The sequence below is a fragment of the Oncorhynchus masou genome, chromosome 4 (genome assembly GCF_036934945.1).
Source record: "Oncorhynchus masou masou isolate Uvic2021 chromosome 4, UVic_Omas_1.1, whole genome shotgun sequence".
Lineage (NCBI taxonomy): Eukaryota > Metazoa > Chordata > Actinopteri > Salmoniformes > Salmonidae > Oncorhynchus > Oncorhynchus masou.
Window position 1 is genome coordinate 11,906,328 of NC_088215.1, and position 26,069 is coordinate 11,932,396.

At 42.4% G+C, this 26,069-nt stretch overlaps 1 protein-coding gene across 6 annotated transcripts in view; it reads left to right on the plus strand.

Annotated features, from left to right (window-relative positions):
* Positions 1 to 26,069, plus strand: part of LOC135523990 (myosin-10) — a 96,058-nt gene that overhangs the window by 1,178 nt on the left and 68,811 nt on the right. For 5 of the 6 annotated variants that reach the window (XM_064951108.1, XM_064951064.1, XM_064951090.1 and 2 more), the window contains exons 1-3: positions 5,649 to 5,800; positions 9,409 to 9,785; positions 22,024 to 22,180. In XM_064951108.1, the coding sequence (XP_064807180.1) occupies positions 9,441 to 9,785; positions 22,024 to 22,180 (502 nt within the window). In that variant the 5' untranslated portion in view covers positions 5,649 to 5,800; positions 9,409 to 9,440. Of the gene's footprint in view, positions 1 to 5,648; positions 5,801 to 9,408; positions 9,786 to 22,023; positions 22,181 to 26,069 lie in introns of those variants that run through there. The other variant, XM_064951070.1, reaches the window with a different exon arrangement.

A 26,069-nucleotide genomic window follows, 5' to 3' on the forward strand; every position in this document is an offset into this window, starting at 1 on the left:
TCACACAAAACAATGCCACAGACGTCTCAAGTTTTGGCATGCTGACAGGAATGTCCACCAGAGCTGTTGCCAGGGATTTGAAATTGAATTTCTCTACCATAAACTGCCTCCAACGTTGTTTTAGAGAATTTGGCAGTACGTCCAACCAACCTTACAACCTCCGATTACGCGTAACCACGCCAGCCAACGACCTCCACATCTGGCTTCTTCACCTGCGGGATCATTTGAGGAGTATTTCTGTCTGTAATAAAGCCTTTTTGTGGGGAAAAATGTATTCACATTGGCTGGGCCTGGCTCCCCAGTGGGTGGGCCTATGCCCTCCCCGGCCCAGCTATTGCTAAATCATGTGAAATTCATAGATTAGGGCCTACTTTATTTATTTCAATTGACTGATTTCCAGGGTTGGGTAGGTTATTTTCTAAATGTAATCCATTAAAGTTACTAGTTACCTGTCCAAAATTGTAATCAGTAATGTAACTTTTGGATAACCCAAACTCAGTAACGTAATCTGATTACATTCCGTTACTTTTAGATTACTTTCCCCATAAGAGGCATTAGAAGAAGACACACATGTATGATACCAATTGAACAACATCTATTGCAGGATAAATCAATGTTAAATTTTACATAGCTGGCTATATATGGATGTTAAATGTTACTTTATAGGTTGGTTATGTAGGCTTCTTCTAACTCATCGCTTTCTACTACATATAATAATATGGTTAAATTGTATCTTTACATTGAAAACCAAAGTCAATCAGAATTCCAGTGATTCCAATTAATGTTATGCTCCTTGATCTTCAAGAATAGGACTTGGAAATATCGAAGTATAGATTAGCCAAATTGTTTTAGCTGAGCGCGACCCCAAAACTAAGTATTTATTAGCCAGCCCGAATCTGTTATTTATGATTTGGGTGTCATGGAGGACTGATTGGGTTCATTGATTGAAGTTGAAAAATAAATGCTGCCCTCATCCAATGGCATGATATGAGCACTACTGACAAGTGCTATTTACATGTGAAAAATGAATTCCATATGCTGAATGTGCTATAGGCATATTCTTTACCTTTTTTTGGTGACACTTTGATATATTGATAATATGCAGCTGTTTAAAGGGAAAATACACAGTTGAAACAATAACAAAACGGTCGCCCTGCCTCTGTTTTGGTAAAAAACTGAGGGATGGGCCTGGAAAAATGTAACCACTCTCAGATTAATAGACAGAACTATGGATGCAAGGACTGACCATCCATGATATAAAAATGATTGTTTTAACCATGTTATGAGGCTATACAGTGTTTGTTTACATTTGCAATGTTTAAAAACATTGGAGTAATACAAGCTTATATTTTTGAACTAAGCTCATGAGGCATTTATAAGTTATATTCTTTAAGAATCAATATATACAGTACCAGTCAAAAGTTTGGACAAATGTACAGTGGCAAGAAAAAGTATGAGAACCCTTTGTAAATTCCTGGATTTCGGCATAAATTGATCATAAAATTTGAACTGATCTTCATCTAGGTCACAACAATAGCGAAACATAGTCTGCTTAAACTAATAACACACAAACAATTATACGTGTTCATGTCTTTATTGAACACACTGTGTAAACATTCACAGTGCAGGGTGGGAAAAGTATGTGAACCCTTGGATTTAATAACTGGTTGACCCTCTTGGCAGCAATAACCTCAAACTGTAGTTGCCGATCAGACCTTCACAACGGCCAGGAGGAATTTTAAAACAGTTTCAGTTCAGCAATATTCTTGGCATGTCTGGTGTGAACTGCTCTCCTTTTTATTTTTCCCCCCGTTTTCTCCCCAATTTTGTGGTATTCAATTGGTAGTTACAGACTTGTCTCATTGCTGCAACTCCCGTTCAGACTCAGGAGAGGTGAAGGTTGAGAGCCGTGCGTCCTCCGAAACAACCCAACCAAGACGCACTGCTTCTTGATACAACCCGGAAGCCAACCGCACCAATGTGTCAGAGGAAACACTGTGCACCTGGCGACCGTGTCAGTGTGCACTGCGCCAGGCCCGTCACAGGAGTCGCTAGTGCGTGACGAGACAAGGACATCCCTGCCGGTCAAACCCTCCCCTAACCCGGACGACGCTGGGCCAATTGTGCACCGCCCCATGGGTCTCCCGGTCGCGGCTGGCTGCCGACAGAGCCTGGACTCGAACCCAGAATCTCTAGTGGCACAGCTAGCACTGCGATGCAGTCCCTTAGACCACTGCGCAACTCTGGAGGCCATGTGAAGCCATTCTGTTGTTGATTTACTTCTGTGTTTTGGGTCGTTGTCCTGTTGCATTACCCAACTTCTGTTGAGCTTCAATTGGAGGACAGACAGCCTAACATTCTCCTGCAAAATGTCTTGATAAACTTGGGAATTCATTTTTCCATCGATGATAGCAGGCTGTCCAGGTCCTGAGGCAGCAAAGCAGCCCCAAACCATGATGCTCCCTCCACCATACTTTAGAGTTGAGATAAGGTTTTGATGTTGGTGTGCTGTGTCTTTTTTTCTCCACACACAGTCTTGTGTGTTCCTTCCAAACAACTCAACTGTAGTTTAATCTGTCCACAGAATATTTTGCCAGTAGTGCTGTGGAACATCCAGGTGCATTTCAGCAAACTTCAGACGTGCAGCAATGTGTTTTTTTTGGACAGCAGTGGCTTCTTCCGCAGTGTCCTCCCATGAACACCATTCTTGTTTAGTGTTTTATGTATCGTAGACTCGTCAACAGAGATTTTAGCATGTTCCAGAGATTTCTGTAAGTCTTTAGCTGACACTCTAGGATTCTACTTAACCTTATTGAGCATTCTGCGCTGTGCTCTTGCAGTCATCTTTGCAAGACGGCCACTTCTAGGGAGAGTAGCAACAGTGCTGAACTTTCTCCATTTATAGACAATATGTCTTACCGTGGACTGATGAACATCAAGGCTTCTAGAGATACTTTTGTAACCCTTTCCAGCTCTATGCAAGTCAACAAGTCTTCTGAGATCTCTTTTGTTTGAGGCATGGTTCACATCAGGCAATGCTTCTTGTGAATAGCGAATTCAAATTTTGTGAGTGTTTTTTATATGGCCAGGCAGCGCTAACCAACATCTCCAATCTCTTCTCGTTGATTTGACTCCAGGATAGCTGACTCCTGACCCCAATTAGCTTTTGAAGAAGTCATTAGCCTAGGGGTACTTTTTCCAACCTACACTGTGAATGTTTAAATTATGTATTCAATATAGACAAGACAAATATAATAATTTGTGTGTTATTAGTTCAAGCACACTATGTATGTCTATTGTTGTGACTTAGATGAAGATCATATCACATTTTATGACCAATTTATGCAGAAATCCAGGTAACTCCAAAGGGTTCACATACATACTTGCCACTGTACTCATTCAAGGGGTTTCTACAGTGTAGAATAATAGTGAAATAATAAAATAACACATATGGAATCATGTAGTAACCAAAATAAGTGTTAAATAAGTGTTAAACAAATCCAAATATATTTTATATTTGAGATTCTTCAAAGTTGCCACCCTATGCCTTGGTGACAGCTTTGTACATTCTTGGCATTCTCTCAACCAGCTTCATGAGGAATGCGTTTCCAACAGTTTTGATGGAGTTCCCACATATGCTGAGCACTGGCTGCTTTTCCTTCACTCTGAGGTCCAACTCATTCCAAACCATCTCAATTGGGTTGAGGAGGGCAGGTCATCTGATGCAGCACTCCATCACTCTCCTTCTTGGTCACATAGCCCTTACACAACCTGGAGATGTGTTGGGTAATTGTCATGTTGAAAAACAAATGATAGTCCCACTAAGTGCAAACCACATGGGATGGCATATTGCTGCAGAATGCTGTGGTAGCCATGCTGGTTACAGTGCCTTGTGAAAGTATTCGGCCCCCTTGAACTTTGCGACCTTTTGCCACATTTCAGGCTTCAAACATAAAGATATAAACTGTATTTTTTTGTGAAGAATCAACAACAAGTGGGACACAATCATGAAGTGGAACGACATTTATTGGATATTTCAAACTTTTTTAACAAATCAAAAACTGAAAAATTGGGCGTGACTTCTAATGACTTCTACCTTGTCACAACACAACTGATTGGCTCAAACACATTAACAAGGTTCACATGTTAATTGAAATGCTTTCCAGGTGACTACCTCATGAAGCTGGTTGAGAGAATGCCAAGAGTGTGTAAAGCTGTCATCAAGGCAAAGGGTGGCAACTTTGAAGAATCTCAAATATAATTGTATTTATTTATTTGTTTAACACGTTTTTGGTTACTACATGATTACATGTGTTATTTCATATTTTTGATGTCTTCACTATTGTTCTAAAATGTTGAAAATCTAAAAAATAGAGGAAAACCCTTGAATGAGTAGGTGTGTCTTTTGACTGGTACTGTATATATATAGGCTTGGATCCGCGCTATGCAGCTGTTGCCAGAGCGCATTTTTCGCTGGCTGTCCACTGGTTTCAAAAAGATTTTGAACAGCCATCCACAACAACCACAAATTTGATCATCTTTGGATGCCCACAGCAGTCGCACAATAGCTTGGACTGTAGCCTAAAAAAACAACATATTCCTGCTCTTTTCCCGCGATCCATCAAACACATTTGGTGTGTCATCATAGTGGCCTCTGAAATGTGGTCAGACTCGCTCAGGTGGAAAAAATGTAAATTTGCGCATTTTTTCAAAGGTGATTTGAATGTCATTGAGAAAACAAGTGTCAACAACAACAAAATCGCAAACATTCTTTCTGAGGTTAAAAGTAATCCTCGAAGTAATCATCTATTTAAAAAAAAAAAAAAATCTGTAACCTGATTGCAATATTGTTGCTGGTATTGTAACGGATTACTGTTACCGTGTTTTGTAATCCATTACATGCAAACAGTTACTCCCCAACCCTGCTGATTTCCTATTATGAACTGTAACCGTACAATTGTAACATTTGTTGTATATTGCGTTCACATTTTTGTTCAGTATAGTAGTCAGGGAGTGGACAAAATACTTCTGATTTGGGATGTTGCTTTCTCATCGTTTTATACAAATATATTAGCTAAATTATTAGCTAATCCAGATCAGACTAGTCTAATATAGTGGGTTATAAAGTATACACAATAAGTGGGGACATAGTTGTGGGTTCATATCACATTAGTTGATAGGCTACAAATCCCACAAAAACAAGTACCTTGCTGTTCACGGAAAAAAATCGTAATTTGAGTGTAATCAATTGAAAGGCATTTTGTTGTGGGAGATGCTTGACCACTTCATCGCAATAACTTGAGTTTAACTTGGTGCAAACAAAATTGATGGGATGCAGAATTCATATTCAGAGGATGTGATGTGTGATGGACATGTCAAAGAATGTGCCTTTTTCGTTTGATATTATCCAATGTATTCATTGCAAGTTTCTCAGGGCAGCATCCACCGGTCTGCAGGTGAAACGTCATGGCTCGGGCGGATAATTATTTATATCAAGGTTTTCAAATGGGAGGAATTTCAACCAATCGCCTGTAAGACTTCAGGCGGTGGAATCCAATCATATTTGATCTTTGGATAGTGGGTGTGCTACACGGCTGGTCCTAGAGGCGGGAATAGAAAAGTGCTGCATGGCGAGTTTGGTTGAGAAGAATTTGGATGGTGGAAGGTACCACTGATGAGAAGCGGCCGAAAAAAGCGAATATTTGCAGACATTTCAAAGAATACTGAGGGATATTACATTGTTCTGCTTACTATCAGTATATTCATAAAAGTGTCTGACTTTCATTATCATCTGCACCAGGTGAGTTTATTAGAGTCGTTTTCTGAGGGATGCCGGGGTGGCTAGCTGGCTAACGGATTATTTTGCCATGACTTTTCAACGATGGAGGACCTCAACCTTGCTGGCTATAGTTGACGTTTAACTAGCTAGCTAGCTAACATGCTCAGTTGTTTCAATGGCATTTTCTAGATTAAAAAAAGAATAAATTAAATTAAGTTATCGTTTTCATAATAACAAACTAATTGATATGCTCATTATAGGAAAAATTCAAAAATGTATTTCATTTCAGTGATGGTGCATGCAGCGCGAGGAGCCTCAACTGCATCAGAACTCATGACTCCTTTTGATGTTCATTGCTTTAGCTCGTGCTAAACATATGGTATTTTAACACATTCATGTACTGCTCGGTTATGATAATAGACATTTCACTTTTATTTAGAAATTCAATATTGTACAAACTATGCTCATCAATGCAGCTATATACAGAGCTTGCCCGACAATGTTAGCTAACGTTACATAGCTTACATACAAGAATGAGTTTGCATATTATTCTAACCACGCAATGCATATTATTCTAACCACGTTTACTCGTGTTTATCAGCGAAGGGCTTGGTATTTTCAACAAGGGCTGGCAATGCCTTGGCTGAATGACTTGCTTTGGCATGCGGTCAGCATGATATCATAGCATGATATCGGTTTTATGAGACGCAGAGAGGGGATGCAGTGGCACGACAGTCCGCTTGGCAGCACCGTGATCCCCCTATCCAGTGATCTGTTGAAACAACACCTTGTAAACACCCTGCTAGCCATCATCAGCTGAAGCTGGCTTGCCCAGTTGTGTGACCAGCGTCAACACATCTCTTGATTATCTGTCAATATTCTCAAGTATAGCCTAATTTCCTCGAGCCATATGACATCATATCATATCCCAATCATTCTTATCACAGTAAGAAATTACATGGCACACTTGTCTACTACCTGGATCAGGAAGTGTGTTTGGTTGCTTCTTCCTATTTTACTCTGGTCTAGTCAGTGGTGGCGGTGGTGGTCTGTGAAGCATTTCAGCAGGGCTGGGCTACTTGGAAGACTGTAATTCCTCCACTCCTCCCTGGATGCTTCAGGCGAGGATATATTATGTTGTTTTTCTGCAGTCATGGTGCGAAGGAGGCCGAAGTATTCTCCAAACACTGATCTAGGGTCAGCTTTCCTCTTGGCTCTCCCTTCCAATCCCTAGCCTAGCTGAACTGATGAAGTCATACATATGCAGTGTATGACAGACAGACCGTGAATCTATCTCTGTGGAGGGAGAGTCTCTAGTCGACCCACACATAGCTTGGCTCAGACATCAGGGTGATAATTGTCATGTGTGCTGTCTGAGGAAAGTCTCTTTTTGAGGGAGTTGGTGAGAGAGACACACTGAGGGTACTGTACTTGGACAGGGAGTGTGTTACTGTTGGAGAGTGTCTGATTTACAAGGAGACTAACCTCAGAGCTCAGCTGTCTGTTGTTCTGATATTTAAGATCCAGATTTACCGGTACTATGTGTTAGGGGTCAAACGATTAATTGTAATGGCTGATTAATTAAGGCCGATTTCAAGTTTTCATAACAATCGGAAATCTGTATTTTTGGACACCGATTTGGCCGATTTTTTTTAAATTATATTTTTTTGCACCTTTATTTATCCGTTATTTAACTAGGCAAGACAGTTAAGAACACATTCTTATTTTCAATGACGGCCTAGGAACGGTGGGTTAACTTCCTTGTTCAGGAGCAGAATGACAGATTTTTACCTTGTCAGCTCGGGGATTCAATCTTGCAACCTTACAGTTAACTAGTCCAATGGTCGAACCACCTGATTACATTGCACTCCACAAGGAGACTGCCTGTTACGTGAATGCAGTAAGGAGCCAAGGTAAATTGCTAGCTAGCATTAAACTTATCTTATAAAAAACAATGAATCAATCATAATCACTAGTTAACTACACATGGTTGATGATATTACTAGTTTATCTAGTGTGTCCTGCGTTGCATATAATTGATGCGGTGCGTATTCGCGAAAAAGGACTGTCTTGCTCCAATGTGTACCTAACCATAAACATCAATGCCTTTCTTAAGATCAATGCATAAGTATACATTTTTAAACCTGCATATTTAGTTAATATTGCCTGTTAACATGACTTGTTGCGAACTGTGAAGACTATTTCTTCCTAACATAGACAGCCAACTTCGCCAAACGGGGGATGATTTAACAAAAGCGCATTTGCGAAAAAAGCACAATCGATGCACGACTGTACCTAACCATAAACATCAATGCATTTCTTAAAATCAATACACAGAAGTATATATTTTTAAACCTGCATATTTAGCTAAAAGAAATCCAGGCTAGCAGGCAATATTAACCAGGTGAAAATGTGTCACTTCTCTTGCGTTCATTGCACGCAGAGTCAGTGTATATGCAACAGTTTGGGCCGCCTAATTTGCTAGAATTTTACATAATTATGACATAACATTGAAGGTTGTGCAATGTAACAGGAATATTTAGACTTAGGGATGCCACCGGTAGATAAAATACAGAACGGTTCCGTATTTCACTGAAAGAATAAACGTCTTGTTTTCGAGATCATAGTTTCCGGATTTGACCATATCAATGACATAAGGCTCGTATTTCTGTGTGTTATTATGTTATAATTAAGTCTATGATTTGATAGAGCAGTCTGACTGAGCGGTGGTAGGCACCAGCAAGCTCGTAAGCATTCATTCAAACAGCACTTTCGCGTGTTTTGCCAGCAGCTCTTCGTTGTGCTTCAAGCTTTGACCTGTTTATGACTTCAAGCCTATCAACTCCCGAGATTAGGCTGGTGTAACCGATGTGAAATGGCGAGTTAATAATGTTTCAAACGTCACTCGCTCTGAGACTTGGAGTGGTTGTTCCCCTTGCTCTGAATGGGTAACGCTGCTTCTAGGGTGGCTGTTGTCGATGTGTTCCTGGTTCGAGCCCAGGTAGGGGCGAGGAGAGGGACGGAAGCTATACTGTTACACTGGCAATACTAAAGTGCCTATAAGAACATCCAATAGTCAAAGGTACTGTATATAAAATACAAATCATATAGAGAAATAGTCCTATAATTCCTATAACAACTACAACCTAAAACTTCTTACCTGGGAATATTGAAGACTCATGTTAAAAGGAACCACCAGCTTTCATATGTTCTCATGTTCTGAGCAAGGAACTTCAACGTTAGCTTTTTTACATGGCACATATTGGACTTTTACTTTCTTCTCCAACACTTTGTTTTTGCATTGTTTAAATCAAATAGAACATGTTTCATTATTTATTTGAGGCTAAATTGATTTTATTGATGAATTATATTAAGTTAAAATAAGTGTTCATTCAGTATTGTTGTAGTTGTCATTATTACAAACAAATTTAAAAAAAAATCGGTATCGTCTTTTTTTGGTCCTCCATCATAATCGGTCGACCTCTACTCTGTATCCTAAACTACCCCTGGGCATCACATTCATCATTAGATCTACAGGAGATCTTCGGTAGGGGCTAGGGATCGACCTGAGTTTTTAAATAATGGTTTTAACTCAACCAATGTGTTTACTGTTTGTGTCTCCCTTCCAGGTGTCCTAGTGTTTTCTGGTTGTACCCCAGAGATGGCACAGCGGAGCGGGCAGGAGGACCCGGAGCGGTACCTGTTCGTGGACCGCGCCGTGGTCTGCAACCCGGCCACGCAGGCCGACTGGACGGCCAAGAAGCTTGTATGGATCCCCTCGGAGCGACACGGCTTCGAGGCGGCCAGCATCCGCGAGGAGCACGGCGACGAGGTGGTGGTGGAGCTGGCTGAGAACAGCAAGAAGGCCATGGTGAACAAGGATGATATCCAGAAGATGAACCCTCCCAAGTTCAGTAAGGTGGAGGACATGGCCGAGCTCACATGTTTGAACGAGGCCTCAGTGCTACACAACCTCAAGGACCGCTACTACTCTGGCCTCATCTACGTAAGTAGGATAGAAATCCTGCTTTTCTGACTTGAGAAAACCAGGTGTAGGCTTCTTTACCTTACATTGGTATCTTATTGAAGTGGACCAATTTGGTCCCTTTTTGGTATATTGTACCCAACTACCCATCACATCAATCAGCATTGTCCAATACAAAACCCACTAAGACCCCCAAAACCATGTGTTCCTTAGATACACCACCATACCCCAGGGTTCTAATACGTTGGCAATGGCATTAGCAATGTCCCAGATAACCAGGGTTTCCCCTGTGATTACGGCCCACTTAGTGACATGACATGCATTCCTGGAATAGATGGAATGTCAGTTAGCCGCCTGAGACCCAGAGAGAAGGGAGGACAACTGTGATTGTCTCCACAGTTCCACAGCACCAGCTATTCCTGTGGTTCTCTCCCCAGGTGGCTGCAATAAGAGGCAGAAGACAGCTCGGGGGATGATGTCATTTTGGAATGTTAATGAAGCAGAGGCTTTATGAGAGAATCTATGAGGGATTTAATGCTTTTTTAAAAGGTTTCTATGGCTTATGGAGTGGTCCTAGTTAATGGCTTGTTGGCTGATGTGGGAATATGTAATTAGTTCCCATGGGTTGCATTTTCAGCTCTCTAACCCTGACCCCTCTCAATTATCAAACATTATCACGCTCCAATGCTCTTAGGGCAGGGTTCACCAACTGGCGACCCATGGCCCGATTAAAACATTTTTTTGTTATTTAATTTTTTATTTTGTTTTATTGTTGGACATAGCTAAAATACTGTTAAAAAAACAGGAAATCTGTTCAAGTATTCCCACACATAATAGAGAGAAACATGCGATCATATAGAAATGTAAGCAAGGTTTGAAATTATGTTTTAGTCAAATATTTAAGCTTTTCGCTACAAATGATTTGTAATTATGTACCAGCCCCCCGACCATCTGGTCAATAAAAAATTGTTGTTGATCCCTACTAGTAATGAAGCGGGCCACTTTGTCATAGTAACTGACCTGCTAGAAATGACAAGAAGGCCTCTCGACCCAAACCCTATGCAACGTCCAACACACTCCCCGGCAAGGGCTGGATTGCTAGGTGAGCACCAGGCTTTAGTGAGGCCCTGTCAGTGCTCCATCCATCCATCCATGTGGCTAGTAGTGCTAATGTAATGGCTCCCTGCCAATGTGCCTGATCTGCAGTAATCAGCCAGCCAGGGAAAGAGGCTCGTGCTGAGTCATTCACACAGACAAACTGTACCGCCTTCACAGGGCTCTTTGTCTCCCTGCAGATAAGCAACAGCTGCCCCTAATAACTGGCATATTTTCAACCTTCACTAGTACTGTACCTAACCCACTACTTGATTAAAAAATAACTCCCTGTCAAGTAGGGCTGACAACATTTAGTCGATTGTTTGGTCATAAATAGTTTTTGTTTTTCATGGTGCACAAGACAACCTGTCTATTTTTCACCTGTCTCAGTGGACTAATCCATTGCGGAGGCCACGGAGATGGCACAGTCCATCACACTTATGACATGTGCTACTGAAAGTGTAAATAGTTATATACTACAACACCAATAAATATATTATTTTATAACAAATAAGCTTTCTCCCGTGAGGGATAGCGGTCGCTGTCCGTGGTTGTGAAACATAATATTCAGGGCGCTGTTGAATTGGCGCCTTTCCCTATATGTTGCTATGTGCATAATGGTGAAGTTAACCAGCATATTGATGTTGAGAACAATGTGGCAGAGGAAACGAGGAAACAGCCCTTGCCTTAATTGTCTAAGAAAATTGAGGAGAGAGGAAACCCCAACTTAATTAGGTCTATAATCAATAGCCTAAATGTTAAACTTGCCTGGCTTTATAAATCATCCATATATATCTACATTATATAACCAATAAGACAGATCCTGCTTTTGTTGCCAGAATGAGTGTTTGTTTAATAGCCTACTGATTCCGTGAGCACCAAGCCTCTTGCAACCTTAAAATGTAGAATAAAGCAATTTCACAAAATCGGCTGTTTTTAATCTTTGCTCTGCTGTAATAAAGTCTTTGCAACAATTTTTTGATAGAACAGACTCTGGTATTACTTTTCATTTATTTACTGTTATTTACGCTGTTCCAAACGGCCAGAAAAATTATATGGTAATCTAACAGTTCCTGTTTGTCACACATAATGTGCACGCAGCTCTCACTCCTATAGCCTCCCTTTTCTTGATCTTCTTGTTCTTATTTTTATTATTACAATTATTATTAAGAACACCATTATAATAAGTAATGTCATTATCATCTGAAACCCTTCCTCTTCAAACAGTATCTTAAACAATCCTCCTCACCTCCTCAATTAAAGGATTTATATATATTTTAAAATCCGTTGGAACAGACTATGGTACATTTATAGTTTATTGATTGTTGCTTACACTGTTCCAAATTGTAAGGGGTGCGTAACTGGTGGCAGGGAAGTCCGATGCAGGAGAGCAGAACTAGGTAATAGCTGGAGCAGTTTAATTGCAAAACCAATGGCATAAAGAAATAACAAACATGGGTACAAAACCAGACGCGCATCAGCCTAGGAGCATTACACTTGGCGCACACAGAGCAGGAGGAAACATAAACCCTCACGAGTGGTGGTGCTGGGGATGGAACCAACAGACCCCGCTATGGACGTCCACGGGTAGCCAGCAGGTTATCCAACCGAATGGACAGGTCCACCAGCTGGTCGAAGGTGAGGGTGGTGTCCCTGCAGGCCAACTCCGGACGGATGTCCTCGGGCAAACTGCAGCAATAGTGGTCGATCAATGCCCTGTCACTTCATCCCGCGCCGGTGGCCAGGGTCCGAAAGTCCATGGCAAACCTTGGCGCTCCTCGTCCCCTGCCTCAGATGGTAGAAGACAGCCCGGAAACGGCGGGTGAAATCCTCTAAATGGTCCTGCGCTGCATCTCCTTCTCCCCACATGGTGTTTGCCCACTCCAGGGCTTTCCCAGAGAGGCACGAGACGAGGGTGGACACCCTCTCACGGCCCGAAGGAGCCGGGTGTACGGTTGTGGACGGTTGATCTAGCTGCAATAGGAAACCCTGGCAGCGTGCAGCCGTCCCGTCGTACCCTCGGGGAAGGGCAAGACGAATCCCATCTGGACAAATACACCCTGACACAGTTTGGAGGGGGAGATATTCGTTTTATTCTGAGAGCTTTATATTATATATACAGTGCATTCGGAAAGTATTCAGACCCCTTGACTTTTTCCACATCTCGTTACAGCCTGATTCAAAAATGGATTAAGTAGTTTTTTCCCCTCATCAATCTACACACAATACTCCATAATGACAAAACAAAAACAGGTTTATAGAAATTTGTGCGAATTTATTAAAAATAAAAATGCCATATTTACGTAAGTATTCAGACCCTTTACGCAGTACTTTATTGAAACACCTTTGACAGTGATTACAGCCTCGATTCTTGGTATTGATGCTACAAACTTGGCACCTGTATTTGCGGAGTTTCTCCCATTCATCTGTCCAGATCTTCTCAAACTCTGTCAAGTTGGATAAGGAGTGTCGCTGCACAACTATTTTCAGGTTTCCAGATATGTTAGATCGGGTTCAAGTCCGGGCTCTGCCTGGGCCACTCAAGGACATTCAGAGGCTTGTCCTGTAGCCACTCCTGCATTGTCTTGGCTGTGTGCTTAGGGTCATCGTCCTGTTGGAAGGTGAACCTTCGCCCCAGTCTGAGGTCCTGAGCAATCTGGAGCAGGTTTTAATCACGGATTTCTCAGTACTTTGCTCCGTTCATCTTTCCCTCAATCCTGACTGGTCTCACAGTCCCAGCCGCTGAAAAACATCCCCACAGCATGATGCTGCCACCACTATGCTTCACCGTATGGATAGTGCCAGGCTTTTTCCAGACGTGATGCTTGGTATTCAGGCCACATAGTTGAATCTTGGTTTCATCGGACCAGAGAATCTTGTTTCTCAGGAAGAGTCTTGGTGGTTCCAAACTTCTTTCATTTAAGAATGATGTAGGCAACTGTGTTCTTGGGGACCTTCAATGCTGCAGACATTTTGTTGTACCCTTCCCCAGATCTGTGCCTCGGCACAATCCTGTTTCTGAGTTCTACGGACAATTCCTTCAACCTCACGTCTTGGTTTTTGCTCTGAAATGCACTGCCAACTGTGGGACCTTATATAGACAGGTGTGTGCCTTTCCAAATCATGTCTAATTAATTGAATATACCACAGGTGGACTCCAACCAAGTTGTAGAAACATCTCAAGGATGATCAATGGAAACAGGATGCACCTGAGCTCAATTTTGAGTCTCACAGCAAAGGGTCTGAATACTTGTGTAAATAAGGTATTTCTGTTTTAATTTTTTAAATACATTTGCAAAAATTTCTAAAAACTTGTTTTCTCTTGTTCATTTTGGGGTATTGTGTGTAGATTGATGAGGAAAGAAATGTTTAGAAAAAGGCTGTAATGTAACCAAATGTGGAAAAAGGAAGGGGTCGGAATACTTTCTGAATGCACTGTATATATAGATATTATACAGATGATATTATATAGAGGACATGATATATGGAAAGAAATTATGAGACCAATGCAAAATTATCAGTTTCTCTGGTTTAACTATTTATATGTATGTTTTTTAGTAAGATTAACATTTGTTTTTATTATATAAACTACTGACAACATTTCTCCCAATTTCCAAATAAAAATAGCAGCTTGGCTTTGTTTGATGGCTTGTGACCGTCTATCTTCTTCTTGATCACATTCCAGAGGTTTTCAATGGGGTTCAGGTCTGGAGATTGGGCTGGCCATGACAGGGTTTTGATTTGGTGGTCCTCCATCCACATCTTGATTGACCTGGCTGCGTGGCATGGAGCATTGTCCTGCTGGAAAAAACAATCCTCAGAGTTGGGGAACATTGTCAGAGCAGAAAGAATCAAGTTTTCTTCCAGGACAACCTTGTACGTGGTTTGATTCATGCGTCCTCCACAACGACACATCTGCCCGATTCCAGCCTCGCTGAAGCACCTCCAGCTCATCACTGATCCTACACCAAATTTCACAGTGGGTGCGAGACCTGGAGAAGCCTACAAGCCAGCGTGTGCTTCAGCAAGGCTAGAATCAGGCATTAAACAAAGCTGCTTGAATTTCAAGTCAAACAGGGGTTTCCAGATGTGCTGTCAAAGCTCTTTTGAAGAAGCACAAAGCAACGGGCAACGTTGAGGACCGTAGACACAGTGGTCGGCCAAGGAAACTTACTGTAGCGGATGAAAGACACATCATGCTTACTTCCCTTCGCAATCAGAAGATGTCCAGGAGTGCCATCAGCTCAGAATTGGCAGAAAACAGTGGGACCCTGGTACACCCATCTACTGTCCGGAGAAGTCTGGTCAGAAGTGGCCTTCATGGAAGATTTGCGGGCATTAAGCCATACCTCTGACGTGGAAACAAGGCCAAGTGACTCAACTATGCACGAAAACACAGGAACTGGGGGCATAAAAATGGCAGCAGGTGCTCTGGACTGATGAGTCAACATTTGAAATATTTGGTTGTAGCAGAAGGCAGTTTGTTCACTGAAGGGCTGGAGAGCGGTACATGAATGAGTGTCTGCAGGCAACAGTGAAGCATGGTGGAGATTTCTTGCAAGTTTGGTGCTGCATTTCTGCAAATGGAGTTGTGGATTTGGTCAGAATGAATGGTCTCCTCAATGCTGAGAAGTACAGGCAACTTATCCATCAAGAAATAGCATCAGCGAGGCATCTGTTTGGGTCCTGATCTCAACATCATCAAGTCTGTTTGGGATTACATGAAGAGAGAGAAGCATCTGAGGCTGCCTAAATCCACAGAAGAACTGTGGTTAGTTCTCCAAGATGTTTGGGCCAACCTACCTGCCGAGTTCCTTCAAAAGGGTGGTCACATCAAATATTGATTTCATGTAGATTTTTCTTCTGTTCATTTACTTTGCATTTTGTTAATTGATAAATATAAACTATTAACATGTCTATTTTTGAAAGCATTCTTACTTTACAGCATTTCTCCACACCTGCCTAAAACATTTTTGCACAGTACTGTAGGTTTTGGTTGATGTTTGATCATGTGACTTTAATGACTCAGGTTACAGTGTAAAAAAAATGGTCTCCTCTGTTTCTCTGGGGGTGCAGTTTCTTTCTTGTAAAATAGGTTTTGTATGCACTCCATTCATAAAAGAACAACACCGAGCTTTACAGGGAGCTCTGCCTATCCTAAACTCTCCTGGTGCCACAGGTTCTTCACCCCCCTATGCTAATAAGATAGAATGTCATAGGCTGAGAACTGTAGGACTCTCAGAACCAAAAATGGTTAATAAGCATGACGTGTGACGACCAGGTCAAGGTCCCCTCCTTTCAATCCAATACAGTAGAGGCCAGGGACATTTCATAGGGAACAGTCCCACTTTGAATCCTCAATCCTCAACAATGCTGATGTGCGTATTGAACAGAGGCTGTTGAGGGGTAAGAAAGGACACTTGCCTCCAAATGTCTGTTTTTGGTAGTGCTGAGCAATAAACAGTTTTTTTCCCCTGTGAGATCAATGCACACATTGCACAGTTTCTCTAGAAATGAATCAGATACAGCCTGAACTGTGCAATGTAGTAGGGAGTTATAGTTTCCAACAGGGCCAATATTCTACATAGTTTAGCGCCTAATATGTGGTAATTAACTACAATGGCCATAATCCATTGCGCATCTACAGTTGAAGTTGGAAGTTTATATACACCTAAGCCAAATACATTTAAACTTAGTTTTTCACAATTCCTGACATTTAATCCTAGTAAAGATTCCCTGTATTAGGTCAGTTAGGATTGCCACTTTATTTTAAGAATGTGAAATGACAGAATAGTAGTAGAGAGAATGATATATTTCAGCTTTTATTTCTATCATCACATTCCCAGTGGGTCAGAAGTTTACATACACTCAATTAGTATTGGATAGCATTGCCTTTAAATTGTTTAACTTGAGTCAAACGTTTCGAGTAGCCTTCCACAAGCTTCCCACAATAAGTTGGGTGAATTTTGGCCCACTCCTCCTGACAGTGCTGGTGTAACTGAGTCAGGTTTGTAGGTCTCCTTGCTCTCACACGCTTTTTCAGTTCTGCTCACAAATATTCTATAGGGTTGAGGTCAGGGCTTTGTGATGGCCACTCCAATACCTTGAGACTTTGTTGTCCTTAAGCCATTTTGCCACAACGGTGGAAGAATGCTTGGGGTCATTGTCCATTTGGAAGAGCCATTTACGACCAAACTTCTTAACTTCCTGACTGATGTCTTGAGATGTTGCTTCGATATATCCACATAATTTTCCTACCTCATGATGCCATCTATTTTGTGAAGTGCACCAGTCCCTCCTGCACCCCCACAACATAATGCTGCCACCCCCATGCTTCACGTTTGGGATGATGTTCTTCGGCTTGCAAGCCTCCCCCTTTTTCCTCCAAACATAACGATGGTCATTATGACCAAGCAGTTCTATTTTTGTTTCATCAGACCAGAGGACATTTCTCCAAAAAGTACCATCTTTGTTCCCATGTGCAGTTGCAAACCGTAGGCTGACTTTTTATGGCGGTTTTGGAGCAGTGGCTTCTTCTTTGTTGAGCGGCCTTTCATGTTATGTCGATATAGGACTTGTTTTACTGTGGATATAGATATTTTGTACCTGTTTCCTCCAGCATCTTCACAAGGTCCTTTGCTGTTGTTCTGGGATTGATTTGCACTTTTCGCACCAAAGTACATTCATCTCTCGGAGACAGAATGCGTCTCCTTCCTGAGCGGTATGACGTCTACGTGGTCCCATGATGTTTATACTTGAGTACTAATTTCCCCTACCTTCAAACGTAGAGGCACTGAGTTTGAAGGTAGGCCTTGAAATACATCTACAGGTACACCTCCAATTGACTCAAATTATGTCAATTAGCCTATCAGAAGCTTCTAAAGCCATTACATAATTTTATGAAATTTTCCAAGCTATTTAATGGCACTTCTGACCCACTGGAATTGTGAATTATAAGTGGAATAATCTGTCTGTAAACAATTGTTGGAAAAATGACTTGTGTCATGCACAAAGTAGATGTCTTAACCCGACTTGCCAAAACTATAGTTTGTTAACAAGAAATTTGTGGAGTGGTTGAAAAATGTGTTTTAATGACTCCAACCTAAGTGTATGTAAACTTCCGACTTTAACTGTACTTGTCCGGTCTGTGCTTCTTTTACGCCTGCTGCAGAAGAGATAAAATAATTTGCGATTGTGAGAGGAAGGATATAGAGAGCAGCTGTTGCTTCTCGAGATATCTCTACCTGAAAATGTGTGATCTATGTGATTGTTAGTTGCTATTCAGGAGTCATAAAAGTATACCTTATTTACTTTGAAGAACTACTAAAATAGTGGGTTTGTCAGACAGTATAGACAGCAGCTCTATAGAGATGAGATGATCACTTGGAATTAAATAACTGTCATCAAATAAAACCCATTTAATTAACAAAAGTGAAATATTTGAGTAAAGTAACGTGAATAAAGGTTCATAAGCAGTTAATGGGCAGTCACTACCATCATGGGACTTTTATTAATTGTTTTATTCTATGTTGCAGCATTCAACCCACATAATGCATAGTGCATTTGAATGTTTAAAAAAAAGTAATCGGAACAGTGATATGTTTTTTATAATAGAACCGAAACCGAACCGACCTCAAAAAGCACTAATTGCTCAGCACTCGTTTTTGGTCAGTTGCATAGCATTCTCGTTTCCCCTTGTGGTCTGTGGCCATCCTCAATGACCCCAGGAAACGGCTAGCTTTTGGGTTGAATGTGTGATATGTTATTAAATGCATGTGTTTCTGTAACCTTTTAAGTAACAGTATCTGCTGTATCCTTTGTACTGCAACAGTGCAGACTGGGAAGACGGCCCAAGGCCTGGAGCTTTGAGTTGATGTTTGGTTACCTTCATCTGCAGACATCCCCTCTTCAGTCTCCCCTAAGCCTGGCTTTCGCTAGAACATGGGTGTCTCTGTTTTCAATAGAAACCAGTGCATCAGTTATGTTTTTTCCATAAAATATATCAAGAGAATATTTTCTATAAGTCCACATAAGCAGACAGACGGGACCCAAACCACTCCTTTCCTGCCTGATGCCTCAGGCTCGCAGCCTGGTCACATACCCGCCGGGATGAGTATGAGGCAGAGATCAGTATGCAAGCACAGCACACACAAACACACACACTGTGTAGATGGAGCAAAACTGCTTGCTCTGCTCTAGTGTGCCATTGGTCTCCTCCCATGCTCAGACCCCAATGCTATTGGAGCACTGGAAATGAATCAGTGCTCATAGTGAACGATATTAGACCATTCTTTCTCTAAACCCTTTGAAAATTCTGTTCTCCATAATCATCGCCTCTTTTCAATATGCTATGACAATCAAAACGGAGTGGCACTGAGCTAAGCTTTGCAGACGGAACAATGTTGAGAATGAGAATGATAACATCCACTCTCTCCATGGAGAGGCCCTCAACTCTTGTCGTTGCTCAGCTACGCTCAGCTTGGGCTTGGCAAGGGGGACCACTTGGACATTTCCGGAGAACTGGGAACCGAGTCAACTGTGTCGGACTTCTCCGTTGTTAACCACAGCCTGGCTATCTGGGTACACTACTTTGTTGTACTGAGAGACAGGTTCTTGGCCCATGCCTCCCTCCACCTAAGGCACAGTGCTGTGTGAGATATATATTGTCTTGGCCGGCGTCTCACCCCGATCTCTACTGTATTGAGAGATAGGGACAGGTTCTTCACCAAGGCCTCCTTCCCTTCATATACCGCCTACACATCTCATCCCCGTCTGCAGACCCAGAGCCCCACTAATCCCCCAAGTACTCCCCAGGGGCTGCTATCCAGGCTGGGCAGCTGAGTCATATCTCTCCCCGATCCTGCTGCTGCCTCTGGGTCTGGGCTGCGCCGGCCGGAGCGCTAATCCGTCTGCCTGGCTCTGTGCCCACTGTGTGTGGGGGGGGCGACAGGTGGTGTGGTGTGTCCACTGGCCCTACTTTGCTGTCAGCTAAAGGGGAGGCTTGCAAATATGTGGGATCTGTGGATTCTGCAGGAATCTCTTCCATAACTCCATACATACTCATCGACCAGTGCACCAAGATGAATCGCACTAGAATGTTGGTTACCCCTGTGTAGCCACATACCCCCTGCTAGTGACCCCTTTTCTCCCCAATAAGCTACCTAGTCCCCCACTGTGACTCATGAACATTCCTCCCGCCGCTCTCGATTTCTTCCTTTTGTGGCGTATTTTTCTTGACATTTTGAATTTGACATTTGACTGCATTGTTAGGAGCTATTAACGTAAGCGTTTCACCACACCGCTATAACACCTGCTAAACTGTGTACACGACCAATAAACTTTGATTTGATTTTGGTTTGAACAACAAATATCTGCTTCCTCCCGAGCTTGTTGTTGCTGTGGCTGGCCTATGACCAGGCTAGAGCATATCTCTGCCCGTCTGAGGGATCTGTATGTGTACATATGAAAGACTGGCCATCTGGTGACCCACTCACCCCTCCCCTAATGCACACCATGATATCCCCCAATATCACTGACCACGTGTCATCTCAAAGTGACCGTTCATCACATTCTGCATGGTGATGGTGATTGTCTCATTTCCATTCAGCACAACCTTCAATATATTGGCATTATTTTTATACCACATAACACAATGCCACAAGCCCCAGTCATGCTGCAGCCAAATAGACTACAGTAAAAGTCCCCTGTGGTCCAAAGACATAAGATAGATAATAAGAGGCGTAATAGATAAGAGGCGTAGCAGCTAGCTAGCTCTGCAGCTATCTGAGCGGACATGTTTGTTTTGTCTCCCAGAGGAGGAGTGTGTGTGACTCACAATCGCTCTTCCCGCTCCAGCCAGGTCGACAACCGTGGCAGTGAGCTTTGCTCTGCAAGTCTTTAGACTAGGACCCTGCCGCTACCCCCACCCCACACCAGCATGCCTTAGTCACACCGCCATTGTTCCAGCTCAGCCACTTGTTTAGCGGACCTTCGGCCCCTCTGCAGCCACCTGTCTTCTGCCTCCCCTGCCCCAACACACAGACAACATAATTACAGCCAAGCTTGGACTGACCAAGAGAGGGACTGAGAGATGGAGATAAAGGGTGCATGGACACAGAGAGAAAGGCAGAATCGGAAAAGGACCCTTCTGCATAATCACCCATCCCCCTTCTCTTACTGGTTTAATGGAATATCCTGGCCGGCAGACTGTAGACAGGGATTAACCCTCTCCTGGCCTGCCCTCCCCCCAGTCTGACACTGCAGGGATGATATGGCAGTTTTGTACGCAACTTCAACGACCCCCATTTAGAGATCTGCATTAGTGTTTAAGAGATTGGATTTATTGCTCTCTGTTTCGGGTTATTACAATGCATCACACACAGCGTAACTCATTCCCTGGCTTGAGTGCATTGGACTGCATTGAATAAAGAGCCGTCCTCTCAGCCGGATGCAATGAGGTGGAGGAGGAGGAGGAGGAGAAAGCTGTGTGGGAGGAATCTCAAATGGTGCAGCACTTTGGCAGCCATCCACCAAGCAGCATCTATATCACAGGGACTGTTTCTGTATGATCAGTTTTTGGGGGTCAGGGGGAGAGTGAGAGAAAAGGGAAAATAAATCCCGGCTCGGAACCAGAGGCAACTGGTCTTTTTATGATGCCTAATCATTATGATGGTAGTGTTTTAATCTCAGTCCCTGTAGCAGCAAACTGAAGGTCAACCTCATCATTAGGCTACTTTGATACGGACCAGCAATAATCTTTGTTCTCTCATTCCCTCTACTTGTATGTATCCTTTCACATCTTCACTGTCCTTTCACCACCATACAAGCCAAGGTCAGACTATTACTCTGTTTGTGCTTAGTCACTGTCCACTAAGCAGTTCACACTCCTTTTCAACCCCACAAGCGAGAGGGGAAATTGCTTTCTGATTGCTTCAACATCATTAGTGAATAGTGATAGTAGTGATTCCCTGTGGGCCACTGAAGGGATTTGTAAGCTCTTTCTCATTACATGACAGCTGACTGGTCCACAATTGTTTCAGATGGTTTCTCTTTACCTGGCAAACCTGTATTATTAAATGTTAAAACAAAAAACGTGATATCAAATCATGGTGTCTTCAGATTCCCGTGTTTCACACTGAATGACATGATCTTCTTTCTCCTGCAGACATACTCTGGCCTCTTCTGTGTGGTGATAAACCCCTACAAGTACCTGCCCATCTACTCAGAGAACATCATAGAGATGTACAGGGGGAAGAAGAGACACGAGATGCCCCCTCACATCTACGCCATCTCAGAGTCCGCGTACAGATGCATGCTCCAAGGTAAGTCTCAATTGGTTATGGTTTATTCCTCCCTTTACTGCAACCATCAATGTCACTGCACAAAATATGTGCATATGTTTGCTACACAGGGAAATTGTATGAATGATCTGATTCAGTCTACTGGAACCAGAAAGTCAAAGCCAACTTAACCGGTTGTTTTGGGATTAAGGCTGTTGTTGAGAGGCAGTCAACCGGTAGGTACATACTGATATTAGGACAGGCTCGTCTCTACTGTGGCAGGTGCACTTATCTCCCAGGTCTGTGATGTTAATTGGAGCCTGTTTGGATCATTTGTCATGTTAATTATACAATGTCAGTTCCCATAGGGCTAGATGTTGTTGTGTTTCAATTGAACATGTTGCTAGGGGATGAACAGATATTGGGCCTTTATGTCATCATTTTAGTTTTGTTATTTTGTTTGGGGGCGGGGGCTTCTGTAAATTGTCAAAATGTTACCTTTCACCTCCCGGGTGGCGCAGTGGTCTAGGGCACTGCATCGCAGTGCTAGCTGTGCCACCAGAGACTCTGGGTTCGCGCCCATGCTCTGTCGCAGCCGGCCGCGACAGGGAGGTCCGTGGGGCGACGCATAATTGGTCTAGCGTCGTCCTGGTTAGGGAGGGTTAGGCCGGTAGAGATATCCTTGTCTCATCGCGCACTAGCGACTCCTGTGGCGGGCCGGGCGCAGTGCACGCTGGCCAGGTCACCAGGTGCACTGTGTTTCCTCCGACACATTGGTGCGGCTGGCTTCCGGATTGGATGTGCGCTGTGTTAAGAAGCAGTGTGGCTTGGTTGGGTTGTGTTTTGGAGGATGCATGGCTCTTGACCTTAGTCTCTCCCGAGCCCGTACGGGAGTCATAGCGATGAGACAAGATAGTAACTACTAACAATTGGATACAACAAAATTGGGGAGAAAAGTGGGGGGGGGGGGGGGTAATAAAAATGTTACCTTTCCCCATGTTGCATTTGTCAGGGCATCTCCGTTAGCTCTACTGTTACAATACTCAAGGCTTTCGCTCTCAAGTTACCAAACCAATACAAGCCACGTGTTGCCATCGCCAACGCTCATAAAAGTTGTTTAACAGTCGCCCTGTGATTTACGGGATTATTACTCAATTTCAACAACTTTAGGGCCATTCATTTCACTAGAAGGCTTAATTGAAACCATCAGCTGAACCATGGTTTGTTGCATACTAAAGTCACCCCCAATTATTTTGATGTAGTGCACTGGCCAGCTCTGTATTATGTAGTAGTTGCCCTAAATTCTTGCAAGCATCTCCAGCATTATGGTATCAAATGTCACGCATTGAGGAAAAAGAACTTGTGGGAAACAGTCCAAAGGAGCTGGTCTTATTTCTCTATTCATATTTCCACCTCCAGAGAGAAATGAATTTTGCCAGCAATGTCTGGAATGTGGGGAGCATAGTGGAAAGGGGAAGTGAAGGATGACTGGGTTTTTTCCATGAAGTGCTGATACCTCAGAACTATGCACTTCTCAGGACCACTATGGGCTATAAGCACCAATGGGTCTAAATCTCTGCTTGAGAACTCAAAGCCTTTAGTCACTGCAGAGAGAATCCACTTCAGACCTCTTCAGATTGACAGAGGCTTTGACTCTGTCTCTGGCATGGTCAAAGTATGTTGACGCTCCGCAAGTGTTGGGTGAAGAAAAACATACACCAAAAGCTTTATTAGAAATGCATCTGATTCCATAACACAAGGAGGGTGAATCTATGTGACTCAAGTAGATTCACAATCCTGTATGTGATGTTAAATCGAGTTTGTAATAGACTTCATCCCGTTTGGGTTGGTTTTTACTCAACCGTAAATCTTCCAGGGGTTCGTGATGAGGGAGAACTTATCTCTTGCAGCGTCTACTAGCCTATAGGTTCTGCCCAGCAGGAGAAGCCTGCATGACCTTCTATTCCTCACGTCAGTGGAAAAATAGTGAAGGGCAGAATTGATTTACAAGGAGCTGCTTAAAGAAAGCACCCATTTCTCTGTCTCTCTCCATCATTCTAGTGCCTGTAACCAATCGCTTCTTTCAAACCACATGCTCCATCTTTTTCCATGGCTTTACCCTCTAATTGCCAAGATTCTTGGCTTTCTCTGAACAGCTCTGTTTTTTCTTGGAATTTATTAATCACATTTTTGTCTGTTGACATTTGGTTTATTTCATGTATTTTGTATCTTATACTCCCAAGTAGAAATAGCAACATTATCTGTCCTGTCCCAGACACCTGTTATCTGTCCTGTCACAGATACCCGTTATCTGTCCTGTCCCAGACACCAGACTGAACCAACATCATTCTAGGCAGCAAACAATCCTTCCCAGTCCCCCTTTCTCTCCCATTCTAATTTATCCAGAGTGTTTACACCAGCGTGTGTTTGTGTTTGCACTAGATGTCGACCGATTAATCGGAATGGCCGATTAATTTGGGACGATTTCAAGTTTTCATAACAATCGGAAATCGGTATTTTTGGGCGGCAATTTTTTAAATGTTTTATTTTTTAAAATTTGATTTTTATTCCTTTTATTTAACTAGGCAAGTCAGTTAAGAACACATTCTTATTTTCAATTAACTGCCTTTGTACAGGGCCAGAACGACAGATTTTCACTGTGTCAGCTCAGGGGTTTCAATCTTGCAACCGCACAGTTAACCAGTCCAACGCTCTAACCATTGCACTCCACGAGTAGCCTGCCTGTTACGCAAATGCAGTAGAAGCCAAGGTAAATTGCTAGCTAGCATTAAACTTATCTTATAAAAAACAATCAATCATAATCACTAGTTGTAACTACTAATCCAGTTTAGCAGGCAATATTAACCAGGTGAAATTGTGTCATTTCTCTTGCGTTCATTGCACGCAGAGTCAGGGTATATGCAACAGTTTGGGCTGCCTGGCTCATTGCGAACTAATTTGCCAGAATTTTACGTAATTATGACATACATTGAAGATTGTGCAATGTAACAAGAATATTTAGACTTAGGGATGCCACCCGTTAGATAAAATACAGAACGGTTCCGTATTTCACTGAAATAATAAATGTTTTGTTTACGAAATGATAGTTTCCGGATTCGATCATATTAACGACCAAAGGCTCATATTGTTGTGTGTTATTATGTTATAATTAAGTCTGATTTGATAGAGCAGTCTGAATGAGCAGCAGCAGGCCCGTAATCATTCAAACAGCACTTTTGTCGTTTTGCCAGCAGCTCTTCGCAAGAACAGCACTGTTTATGACTTCAAGCCTATCAGCCTAATGGCTGGTGTAACCAATGTGAAATGGATAGCTAGTTAGCTGGGTGTGCGCTAATACTGTTTCAAACGTCACCCGCTTTTAGATTTGGAGTAGTTACGCTGCAAGGGCCGCGGCTTTTGTGGAGCGATGGGTAACGATGCTTCGATTCTGGCTGTTGTCGATGTGTCCCTGGTTCGAGCCCAGGTAGGGGCGAGGAGAGTAACGGTAGCTATACTGTTACACTGGCAATACTATAGTGCCTATAAGAAAATCCAATAGTCAAAGGTATATGAAATACAAATGGTATAGAGAGAAATAGTCCTATAAATACTATATTAACTACAACCTAAAACCTCTTACCTTGGAATATTGAAGTCTCATGTTAAAAGGAACCACCAACTTTCATATGTTCTCATGTTCTGAGCAAGGAACTTAAACTTTCTCATGTTCTGAGCAAGGAACTTAAGCTTTTTTACATGGCACATTTTTTACATGGCACACATTTTTACATGGCACATATTACTTTCTTCTCCAACAGTTTGTTTTTGCATTATTTAAACCAAATTGAACATCTTTCATTATTTATTTGAGGCTAAATTGATTTTATTGATGTTTTATATTAAGTTAAAATAAGTGTTAATTCAGTATTGT